At 33.9% G+C, this 12,660-nt stretch overlaps 1 protein-coding gene across 5 annotated transcripts; it reads right to left on the bottom strand.

Moving 5' to 3' along the window:
- Nucleotides 1-894: 894 nt before the first annotated feature.
- LOC140047414 (uncharacterized) lies at nucleotides 895-8,066 on the bottom strand. Of its 5 annotated transcripts, none has more exons than XR_011844949.1 (5): nucleotides 7,836-8,066; nucleotides 7,087-7,247; nucleotides 6,003-6,124; nucleotides 1,437-5,138; nucleotides 895-1,348 (listed from the first exon to the last, which is right to left on the bottom strand). XR_011844949.1 is itself a non-coding variant. In XM_072092433.1 (4 exons), exons 1-4 carry the CDS (start codon nucleotides 8,031-8,033, stop codon nucleotides 4,417-4,419), a joined length of 1,203 nt encoding a protein of 400 aa, XP_071948534.1. In that variant the 5' UTR covers nucleotides 8,034-8,066; the 3' UTR covers nucleotides 895-4,416. The 5 variants fall into 5 exon arrangements, 1 of the variants encoding a protein (XP_071948534.1); XR_011844950.1 differs by having other exon boundaries at nucleotides 895-1,613; nucleotides 1,792-5,138; XR_011844951.1 differs by having other exon boundaries at nucleotides 895-1,613; nucleotides 1,881-5,138.
- Between the last annotated feature and the right edge of the window lie 4,594 nt (nucleotides 8,067-12,660).

Raw genomic sequence — 12,660 nt, 5'->3', positions numbered from 1 at the left:
ACTTTAAAAAAGTCGATATTTTGGCCATTTTTGAAAAAATCCCTGTACTATAGTACAGGGAAATTTTCGAAAATGGCCAAATTTCGACCGTTTTATTTTTTTGACATAACTAGTTACTATGGCTCTATAAGATGATGATAACACAATATATGCGCATATATGGCAATATTATCATAATTATTAAATTTTAAAAAGTGGATATTTTGGCTATTTTTGAAAAAATTCCTGTACTATAGTACAGGGAAATTTTCGAAAATGGCCAAATTTCGACCGTTTTATTTTTTTGACATAACTAGTTACTATGGCTCTATAAGATGATGATAACACAATATATGCACATATATGGCAATATTATCCTCATGAATATTGAATTTAAAAAAGTGGAGTTATTTTTTGACATAACTAGTTACAAATAGCTCTATAAGATAATGATAACACAATATATGTGCATATATGGCAATATTATTTAATAATTATTGAATTTTAAAAAGTGGATATTTTTGTCATTTTTTGAAAAAATTCCTGTACAGGGAAATTTTTGAAAAATTGCCAAATTTAGACTCTTAGTTTTTGACATAACTAGTTACTGTGGCTCTATAAGATGATGATAACACAATATATGCGCATTATAATGGTAATATTATCTCATAATTATTCAATTTTAAAAAGTGGATATTTTGGTCATTTTTAGAAAAAATTCCTGTACAGGGAAATTTTTGAAAAATTGCCAAATTTAGACTCTTTTAGTTTTTGACATAACTAGTTACTATGGCTCTATAAGATGATAACACAATATATGCGCATTATATGGTAATATTATCTCAATTATTCAATTTAAAAAATCGATTTTGTGTGGGGCAAAAAAGTTATAAAATAAGAATAAATTAAAATGTATTTATATAAAATTAATGCTTTTAATTTCCTTTAAAAAGATAAATTTCTACAACATTGGTTATACAAGAAAATATTTTAATCAGTAGTTACTTCTAAAAATACAGTTTACAAAGAACCGGACCCAGGATGTACAACAGGAGGTGCTCTAGCAATAGACGAAGGAGAGGTAACGAGAATAACACCCTGCATTCTGCATTTTTTCTATAATGTATAAGGCCCAGTCTACACTATCAAACTTGTTTGAAAAAAATGTTATGTTCCCAAATATGCTAGTGACATGGCGTCCATGACAGTGTATAAGCGCACATCACATTTTGTTTGTCACAAGTTTGATAGTGTACTTTCATTGTAACTGGAAGAAAGAAATGCAATACCAACATAGCCTAGAACACAAGTCTCGTTCCTCCTACCCCCAGATCCGCCCTTGTTACAATCAATTACTTGGTGTGCACACCTAGCAATACCAACATAGCCTAGAACACAAGTCTCGTTCCTCCTACCCCCAGATCCGCCCTTGTTACAATCAATTACTTGGTGCACACCTAGCAATACCAACATAGCCTAGAACACAAGTCTCTTTCCTCCTACCCCAGATCCGCCCTCGTTACAATCAATTACTTGGTGCACACCTAGCAATACCAACATAGCCTAGAACACAAGTCTCTTTCCTCCTACCCCCAGATCCGCCCTTGTTACAATCAATTACTTGGTGTGCACACCTAGCAATACCAACATAGCCTAGAACACAAGTCTCGTTCCTCCTACCCCCAGATCCGCCCTTGTTACAATCAATTACTTGGTGCACACCTAGCAATACCAAGATAGCCTAGAACACAAGTCTCTTTCCTCCTACCCCCAGGTCCGCCATTGTTACAATCAATTACTTGGTGTGCACACCTAGCAATACCAACATAGCCTAGAACACAAGTCTCTTTCCTCCTACCCCAGATCCGCCATTGTTACAATCAATTACTTGGTGTGCACACCTAGCAATACCAACATAGCCTAGAACACAAGTCTCTTTCCTCCTACCCCAGATCCGCCCTTGTTACAATCAATTACTTGGTGTGCACACCTAGCAATACCAACATAGCCTAGAACACAAGTCTCTTTCCTCCTACCCCAGATCCGCCCTTGTTACAATCAATTACTTGGTGTGCACACCTAGCAATACCAACATAGCCTAGAACACAAGTCTCTTTCCTCCTACCCCAGATCCGCCATTGTTACAATCAATTACTTGGTGTGCACACCTAGCAATACCAACATAGCCTAGAACACAAGTCTCTTTCCTCCTACCCCAGATCCGCCCTTGTTACAATCAATTACTTGGTGTGCACACCTAGCAATACCAACATAGCCTAGAACACAAGTCTCTTTCCTCCTACCCCAGATCCGCCCTTGTTACAATCAATTACTTGGTGTGCACACCTAGCAATACCAACATAGCCTAGAACACAAGTCTCTTTCCTCCTACCCCAGATCCGCCCTTGTTACAATCAATTACTTGGTGTGCACACCTAGCAATACCAACATAGCCTAGAACACAAGTCTCTTTCCTCCTACCCCAGATCCGCCCTTGTTACAATCAATTACTTGGTGTGCACACCTAGCAATACCAACATAGCCTAGAACACAAGTCTCTTTCCTCCTACCCCAGATCCGCCCTTGTTACAATCAATTACTTGGTGTGCACACCTAGCAATACCAACATAGCCTAGAACACAAGTCTCTTTCCTCCTACCCCAGATCCGCCCTTGTTACAATCAATTACTTGGTGTGCACACCTAGCAATACCAACATAGCCTAGAACACAAGTCTCTTTCCTCCTACCCCAGATCCGCCATTGTTACAATCAATTACTTGGTGTGCACACCTAGCAATACCAACATAGCCTAGAACACAAGTCTCTTTCCTCCTACCCCAGATCCGCCCTTGTTACAATCAATTACTTGGTGTGCACACCTAGCAATACCAACATAGCCTAGAACACAAGTCTCTTTCCTCCTACCCCAGATCCGCCCTTGTTACAATCAATTACTTGGTGTGCACACCTAGCAATACCAACATAGCCTAGAACACAAGTCTCTTTCCTCCTACCCCAGATCCGCCCTTGTTACAATCAATTACTTGGTGTGCACACCTAGCAATACCAACATAGCCTAGAACACAAGTCTCTTTCCTCCTACCCCCAGATCCGCCTTTGTTACAATCAATTACTTGGTCACAAAATTTTAATATCCTTTTAGTGGACAACTAAAAGTTTACAATATTTCACACAAAATTGAAATACTTTTCTCAATATGTTGACTTTCACTTCGGAAATTGAGCTGTGAAATTTGGAATTTCCCTGGCAACAAGTCTGGTAGTCCATACATACTTTTCTCCAATCAAAAATCATTTTTTGGCAAGTATAATTCATGGAGTATTAATGTGACACAAACCTTGAGAGAGGTAAGTTGAAAGTATAGTAGGGCACGGTATTGAATGAATTGACTATCGATGTCTTTTTCTTTTGATTTAGGAATTTGTTTTTTTAAGCTATTAATTAACTTTACACAAATATGTATTTATTATTATATAAAATATTTCATTCACTTTTGCATTATTCAAAATTTAATATACAAGAGGCGACTAGAATTACAGGCGCCTCTAATTTAAAGTTTGATTTAAATGTGGAATTCAATTTTTAAAATGTCTTGTTTAACTGTTTTTGCAGTTGTGGAAAATGTGTATTTTATTAGAATACTGTAATGTAATATACACATTTTGTAAACTGTAAAATATAATATGAAATAATAATTTTAAAAAGCAATTTTGTCAACATTATTACAAAAATAAATAATAGTTTTCAAGGAGAAGTATTTACTGAATTGTAAGTACAACATTAAAAACAAGGCTGTTCTAATGTAAAATATAGAATTCATTAAAACAAGTTAAAGATTACCTAAACCAATTACAGTTAAGTATAAATAAAAGTATAGTAAAAATGAGATTAAATAGTAAAAAATATACGGACGGTACATTGTGCAAAAGACAATAAACATTTTTCAACGGCATAGGCTGGGTTGGCTCAGCACATTTTAGGAGGTGGACGCAAAGTATTAGAGAATCAAAATATCACAAGCAAGCGTTACGGAACTGGACGTAGAGTTAAATGAAGTGTTTGACAGGAATGTTTCCAGTTCTTGGTTGTTTTTTGTAACTGTTAAAAGCAGAAGGGTTGCTATTGTTTGGCTTGGTAGAGGCAGAAGACTTGTACCTCAGCTGGTGGGTCCCATGTGCACCCTCCCAGCCTACTGTAGGCCTTTAGTAAGGTGATCAGCTTAAATGTATAGAGATAGGGATCAGCTCAGCGACAAAATAGTTTTTTGTTGTTGTATTTATAGATTGTGAAACCTCCCTAATACCCGATGAACACATTGTAAGAACAAACATAAATAGAAAGAACCAATGTATTAGTCAAACTAGTGTTTAGCATACATCAGACAACAATGGTGTGAAAAGTAGTCAAACTAGTGTTTAGCATACATCAGACAACAACGGTGTGAAGAGTATAAGCTTGTTGCCTTCAGGGTCTATCATTTGCCAGTGGTCCTCGGAAAGTTTCTGGGCCTCAGGAATGCAACTGCTCACGTTACGTACATGAAAATAAAGTACCAAGTTTGGGTTTGAAACTGGGCTAACTCCGGGGTAAGCGGCTAGCGTAAACTCAGATCGTTCAGAAAGCGTGTACGTGGAGTAGCGTATTTCCTCGTGGTTAAGTTCTCGTTTGTATGGCTTAACCATCGTTACTTTCGAATAGAAATCTTCCATCTTTGTAAACTTTTTGACGTCTTTCACAAAGAGTGATATTCGTACTCCAGAAATTGGCATTGCAGTTTTAACACCAAATATAGGAAAATCTCTTGCTGTGTTAATAAAATACTTGGTATCATATTCTACTGCGTTACGCACTTCATCGGTCAGAAGAAACTGGTCCCAAGGTCTTGCTGATAATGCCTCTATGGTTTTAAGAGCTAAAGACTGTGTCTGACCAGTAAAAAGCATACTAACTGCAACCGGTGGACATGAATTTTGTTGGTTTACTGTTTTAGGAGATTCGGTCTCACAAATCGAAAGGTGAGTGAAGGCACCGGAGAAGTTGGTAACGATGGATGTAATTTCTTGCTGAACTTTGCTGCCCTCTTCAGCATCTGCTTGCACTTCGATAAAACATTTTGGTGGGTTGGTTAAAATAGCAGCTGAAAACGAATCAATAAAAATATGTTGGTTAGGTACATTTGTTTGTATTTCTCTCACAGTATAAACTAGAAAGTTGCAGATTCTATTAATCTTATTAATATTGATTGATTATAGGCGTTTGGTGTATTATTTCAGTTATCTGCAAGTTTACTTTAGCCTATGCATGCATCAACAAAATATTTTCGACTTAAGGTCCTGTTTTTGATATGAACAAAATAACAGTTTGTGAATAAACTGGACAAATTGATTCCTTTGGTGTTGTGGACTAGGGGCATTCTTCAGTTTTGGAATAAACCTACAGTAATCAGTACAAATAAATATAATAACATCAAATATATTGCTAGCATGTAACATGTTATATCATTAGACACCATCAGGCGTTTCCAGGCGTAGATTAGTATGACCTATCTATCAGGAGAGCAACTTCAGTGGGAGATCATTTTAAATATTTGGAAACTCCTGGAATACAGTATTAATTGGAGACTTGGAAGATAATAATAATAGTTAATTATTATATAGCGCATAAGCAAGGTCTCAATGCGCTGAACATTATTACCGTAACCCCGGTCATTTTTTTGGATCAAACATGTATGGAAACATACTCCCATAATTCAGCTAGTAATCAGCGCAAAGTTGTGTCTTGATCTAACCGGGTACCCATTTATACACCTGGGTGGAGAGAGGCAAACGTAAGTAAAGTATCTTGCCTAAGGATACAAGTAATGCGGCGAGAGTTGGATTCGAACCTCGATCTCACAATCAGTAGTCGAACGTCCAACACACTGCGCCACACGCCCTGAGTGATTGATTGAAATGATCATGTTTGTGAAATCAATGATACAATATCCTAAAATTTATCTTACGTTCAATTTTTACAATCCTAAATCCATGACAGTTATCCAACTTGCCTTCCATAAACAAGTTACCTAGCAAATCATAATCCTCAGACTGCGGAAAATATAGTAAGATGTGGTGAATATTCCATCTAAAAGATAGATAAATGTTAAGGATAATTAATAGCAAATATACAAAGGCTATGGATAATGAATATGCAAATATACAAAGGCTATGGATAATGAATATGCAAATATACAAAGGCTATGGATAATGAATATGCAAATATACAAAGGCTATGGATAATTAATAGCAAATATACAAAGGCTATGGATAATGAATATGCAAATATACAAAGGCTATGGATAATGAATATGCAAATATACAAAGGCTATGGATAATGAATATGCAAATATTTTCATTCTAATAAATAATATAAAAATGTGAAACTGCTTAAGGCCATTGCGTATGTGTGTAAATGTATGTAATATGCAAAAATGTTGAAATACTGTAATATAAACTATATATGCCAATGTTAAATGCTACAGTATAAATAATTATTGTACAGCTACATTGAAAACAATAACATGTTAATTAATTCAATCCAAATGTTGAAATGGTATATGCAAATATTAAATGCAATAAATACTGTAATTAATGTTTAAATTAAGTTGAATGCTATTAATTATTATCAAAATGATAAAATTTTATTCTTAATAATTAATATGCAAATGTTGAAATGCAATGAATATTAAATATGCAAATGTAATGTAATGTAACCGTACAGATAAAAACTTCAATAATATTGTACACAGTGTTGAATTTAGATTTAAAAGAATAAACAAAATACCAGATCATAAAATTCCACAATAAAGGGTCTTTCACGCCTGATCGTAGTCAATGTTTCATTTTCATGATGCTCCATGCGGCTACTGCACGTGCCAATCGAAATACGCATAGCCACGTGAAAACAAAACATTGACTTTCAATTTGATTTGCCAGCGCCGGACACGTCTCGGAACAGGTGTGACCCTTAATAAAGTCTTGACTGGGGAAATGTTATTGTGTACAGATGAACAAGAGTCAACAATTGTACATAGCTCTCACTGTTACCTCATTAGTTTGCATCTTTTGTTCTTTAACTGGTCTTCTATGTAGCGCGACACTGATGTTGCCAAGTTCTCATCAAGAGGAAGTTGCTCAACAGTTAAAAATGCAAGTGCTCCGATTCCTTCACTGATAGGAGATACATGCTTCCCCCAGTTCTTATGTAGCTGTTGGAAGAAAATGTTAAATTTGTAAAAAATATTGTATTTTATATTATAATAATTATTTCGCGACTAAAAATATGGTTCTCAGGACCAAGCTGCGGCCCAGCCACCCAGCTGTACCAGTAACCAACGTTTGATGCAAATATTAGAGCCCCACCATGCTTGCGGGTGAGGTAAGAAAATTTTGTGAATATACAGTATAATATAATAATGGATCCCAATATAATTTTGCAGGGAAAAAAATGTGCTGATATACCGGCCAATGTCAAGCAAAAACTTCTGCACATCAAGGGATTTCAAACGGTGTAAGAATGGTGTAAAACAAGGATTTATTTGTTAATATGTTGTGTGATTTTCTTTCATTCAACCATGAACAAAGTAGGCCTACAGTACTTTCTTAAAACTTTGCCCATTACAGTGCCTAGCCTAAAATAATAAATTACTGCTTTGCTAAATTGGAAATTGAAATACAGTCAAACGAAAATGGGTGCCCAGCACTAAGCCATCACAACTACCTGATTGTGTACCGGGCATTGTTGCCTGGATAGCCTATAAAGAAATTTACATCATCACGACGAACGATGAACTTACCAGCCTATATTTAGCAGGGCGTTCACTAAGCTTCTGGTAGCCGCTATTATCAACTGCTACCGGTGAAAATATACGATTTAAAAAATACTTTTTGGGAATGTCTACATTACGCTTTAATAAAATAGTAGCTCGTGAAATATCTGGCTCATCTTCGGTCAGAAAATAACCATCACAATCATCAACAAGCAAAGAAGCCATTTTTATTGGAAACGCTCTCTCCCTCTCCCTCCTGACCAAAACCAAAGAATGATATTATATTCTTTGCCAAAACCAAAGAACTTATAACACCAAAACCGGAAGTAAAGACAGTATAAAGCGCCACCAACCGGCAGCAGCGCGCTAACCAAACATATCAGTATTACCATGGAGGTATAAAAAAGATGGTTGAATCTCCTTCTTTTTTATACCTCCATGGTATTACCGTAAATCTTCTACCCACACTCTAATAGTAAATCCCTCTCCTTTTCTAATAGTAACCCACTAATCTATTATTATTACACCTTATAAGTCAATCTATAATAATAGCTCACTACTCTAATAGTAACCCATGGGGGTTACTATTAGAGTCACAAAACTATTGACAAAATGATTGGTCGTTTATGATGCAGCCGTATTTTGAAAATAAGGAGATAACTTTGCATGTTGATCTCGGGAGTGGGGGAGGATTGTGTGTTTGATAAATTATAAAGTTAGAGTTCAACCAAATTTGTTTATTCGTACTGTTTTATTATTTTGCTATGAGTTGCTGACCGGAAAAGTTGGGGGTGGGTTACTATTTTCAGCATATGAATCTCTTGAGCAACGAAATAGCTAAATTGCCCCAACACACTCCACTGGGACATGGATACCACTGATTTCGCATCGTGATATTCTACAAAACACTTGATTTTCATGTTCCCACCTAAATATCTCGGCTATTATAAATCGGATTTTTTTGGATAGTAGCTCAAAATAAACTGTAGACAATACTGAACATTATGATATATGTTTGAAATTGTAAAGTTACAAAAAGTATGTGTCATTTTACGTTTTAAAACTCACCATCCATTGCCCGCTGACAGTGTGAGGTCAATTTTTTACCTATTTTCTAAAGCACCACAGTGTTTTATTTGCAATTTAAAATCACTTGTAGGCCATCAATCATTTTGGATAGTTTCTTAAAAGAAAGCTGAATATTCATAGATTCCTTACATACTTATCTTATGAGCATTGGCTTAAAATAGACTGTGTCAAAATAGCAAAATCTATTTTGAAAAAATCTAAAAAATGCTAAAAAAAGGCGGCAAAATTCAAATAGGGTTTGCCTGTGTTATGAAGTCTTCACTTGACAGACCGTTGGATTGTAGCTAAGTTTGGGGTTAATTTTTTCATTATATAATTGTAAGTAGCATTTTAATTGTTATATCATTCTAATGTTTGATATATAAGGAACAATTGTTAGGTGTTATTTAGTTCAATATGTCGTGTTTTATATTCACAATTGCCAAATTAAGACACCTATGTTTTAATGATAGCGAGCTGGGATCTACCATTTTCATTCGGGTAATGGTTATGTTTATCTTTCTGTGACTTGGTTTGTTTAATGAATAGATGGTAATTATTACAAAGTCTGGAAATGTTCATACTATACTAGTTTATGTCATTTTAATTTCTTTGGTTAAAAAATATAATCAATCATTGTGGAAATTAGTTGTATTCATATTGGTTGACCCCCCAATATAATGGACGATGACAAGACTTGGGTTGCATGAACTTGGTATGAACTTATAAGTAGATAAACAGCTCAATAGGTACATATTAAAAATCACTGTTTGGTTGCAAAATTTGCACCAAGAGATTCATATGTGCCTAATTTAAGATTAGTAATAGTAAACCCACTATACTCTATTAGAACACCCTTATAGTAACCCACCATATAAAACAATCAAAGAATAATAACCCAGGGTTACAATTAGAAGATTTACGGTAATTCATTCAAATGCTCTTGCCGCGGCCCTCTATAAAAAGTTACGAATTATTTCATCAAAATCGGACGATAGAAGATTTTTTTTTCTGGAAAATTTGTAATTTCGTATTTGAATTATATTGTTCCAGAAAACTACATGAACCTACACATAACACGTTGTTAAAAGACCGTCAATGATAAAGAAGATGAACGATGAATAATGACGGTAAACGACGATGCATGGATAAAACGATGATAAAGAAGATCATGGTAAAATGCTAAAAGATGAAGATGGTAAAACGATGATGAAGATGGTGAAATGATAAAAGATGAAGATGGTGAAATGATAAAAGATGAAGATGGTGAAATGATAAAAGATGAAGATGGTGAAATGATAAAAGATGAAGATGGTAAAACGATGATAAAGAAGGTGGTAAAACGATGATGAAGATGGTGAAATGATAAAAGATGAAGATGGTAAAACGATGAAGAAGGTGGTAAAACGATGATAAAGAAGATGGTAAAAACGATGATGAAAAAGATGATAAACCAATGAAGAAGAAGATGGTAAAACGATGATGATGAAGATTATAAAACGATGAAGAAGAAGATGGTAAGGTAAAACGATGATGATGAAGATGTTAAAACGATGATAATGAATATGTTAAAACGATGATAATAAAGATGTTTAAACGATGATAATAAAGATGTTTAAACGATGATAATGAAGATGTTTAAACGATGATAATGAAGATGTTCAAACGATGATAATGAAGATGTTCAAACGATGATAAGAAGATGTTCAAACGATGATAATGAAGATGTTCAAACGAAGATAATGAAGATGTTAAAACGATGATAATAAAGATGTTTAAACGATGATAATGAAGATGTTCAAACGATGATAATGAAGATGTTCAAACGATGATAATGAAGATGTTAAAACGATGATAATGAAGAAATTAGAACGATGATAATAAAAATGTTCAAACAATGATAATGAAGATGTTCAAACGATGATAATGAAGATGTTCAAACGATGATAATGAAGATGTTAAAACGATGATAATGAAGAAATTAGAACGATGATAATAAAGATGTTAAAACGATGATAATGAAGATGTTAAAACGATGATAATGAAGATGTTCAAACGATGATAATGAAGATGTTTAAACGATGATAATAAAGATGTTTAAACGATGATAATGAAGATGTTAAAACGATGATAATGAAGATGTTAAAACGATGATAATGAAGATGTTTAAACGATGATAATGAAGATGTTCAAACGATGATAATGAAGATGTTAAACGATGATAATGAAGATGTTCAAACGAATGTTCCTCTATTGATAGTACGGAACTGTTTCCAGACTCATTCGTTGTGTACAGAAAAGACCGTTCAAGAGTGGTGGTGTTCTGTTAGCTTTGAAGAACTCATTTAAATCCTCTATTGTTGACTTTCCTACTAACATTGAGGTCAAAATTATTGAAATAACTGTAAATAACAATTTTAACGTTTTAATATGTGCTGTTTATAGGCCACCGAGTTCAAATGACGATTGGCTCAATCAATTCCACGATGTCGTTGATTTTATCCTATCTATTTTACATAAGTACTGTGGTATAATTTTAACTGGTGATTTTAATTATGATTACGGTGTTGATAGTCCCTTAGTTTATAAGAAATTTAAAGAAATTATTGCTCCACTTGATACTATACAATTTGTTGATTTTTTTACTCGTGTATCTAACACCAAAGTAGCATTATTGATTTTTTTATTTATTACGGTATATATAAAATTACAAAAACAATAGCACATAGCTAATAACGTTTGTATTACAATAAAAAATATTGAAATGAAATCTATAAAAACTACAATAATAAATTCGGAATATACAATTACAAAATTTCACAATTATTCACTAAAATTTAAAATATTAAGAATCTTAAAATATATACACAATTTTGGAAAATACAATTGCACTTTTATTTTAAAAAAACGAAACATTTACATTATAATATACTAAAGTAAAACCTATCTGCACTGTTCTTTATTTGATTATTATTATTATTATCTTTTAGTATAGGTGGCAACATTGCACAATTATTCACTATTAAAAATCTACAAAAATATATTAAATTTCGGAAAATAAAAGTTTACAGTATATATTAATATTAAACGTTGTCTGCAGTGCTCTTCATTTGATTATTTTAGGCGGTAATATTGCACAATCATTTATTATATATTTTTTTAATTTAATTTTTCACAGGAGGAATTTAATTTGTTTATAATAGGGAATCGTTGAATTTTTATATCGGTTAGTTTTTATTTTAGGTAATGTAAATCTATTGGGGTTACGTAATCTAGATATATTAGGTCTTTCAGCAGGCAGCATATTACGATGTCTCTCTGACTTAAGGATACCTTCTCTAAATTTTAATGTTAATTTTTCTCTACGTTCAGCAAGGCTGGTAATTTTAAGTTGAGTAAGGGCCGTATCATAGCTCTCATAGTCCTGGCCAAGTATAATTTTGCATGCTCGCTTTTGCAACCTCTCAATTTCATTGGTCTGATGTTTTGTAATGCTAGAGTGCCAAACAACACATGCATACTCAGTCAGCGGCCGAATATAGAGTTGATAAATACTTAACATGTCACCAATAGGTGCACTATATCCTCTCAATGCATAAAGAAGAAACATTCTTCTACTTGCTCTAGAGATAATACTTTTGATTTGGATATCCCAACCTAAATTGTCTTGTAGCTCAAGACCTAATAATTTCATACTATGTACAGTATCAATTTTTTTACCACTTATAGTAAATTGGGGGTAGTTTATTTGGGATTTCATAAAATTTATATTAATAACATGGCA

Source organism: Antedon mediterranea, chromosome 4, assembly GCF_964355755.1.
Source record: "Antedon mediterranea chromosome 4, ecAntMedi1.1, whole genome shotgun sequence".
Lineage (NCBI taxonomy): Eukaryota > Metazoa > Echinodermata > Crinoidea > Comatulida > Antedonidae > Antedon > Antedon mediterranea.
The sequence above is the reverse complement of the archived record's forward strand: the minus strand, read 5'-3'. Positions and strand labels throughout refer to the sequence as shown.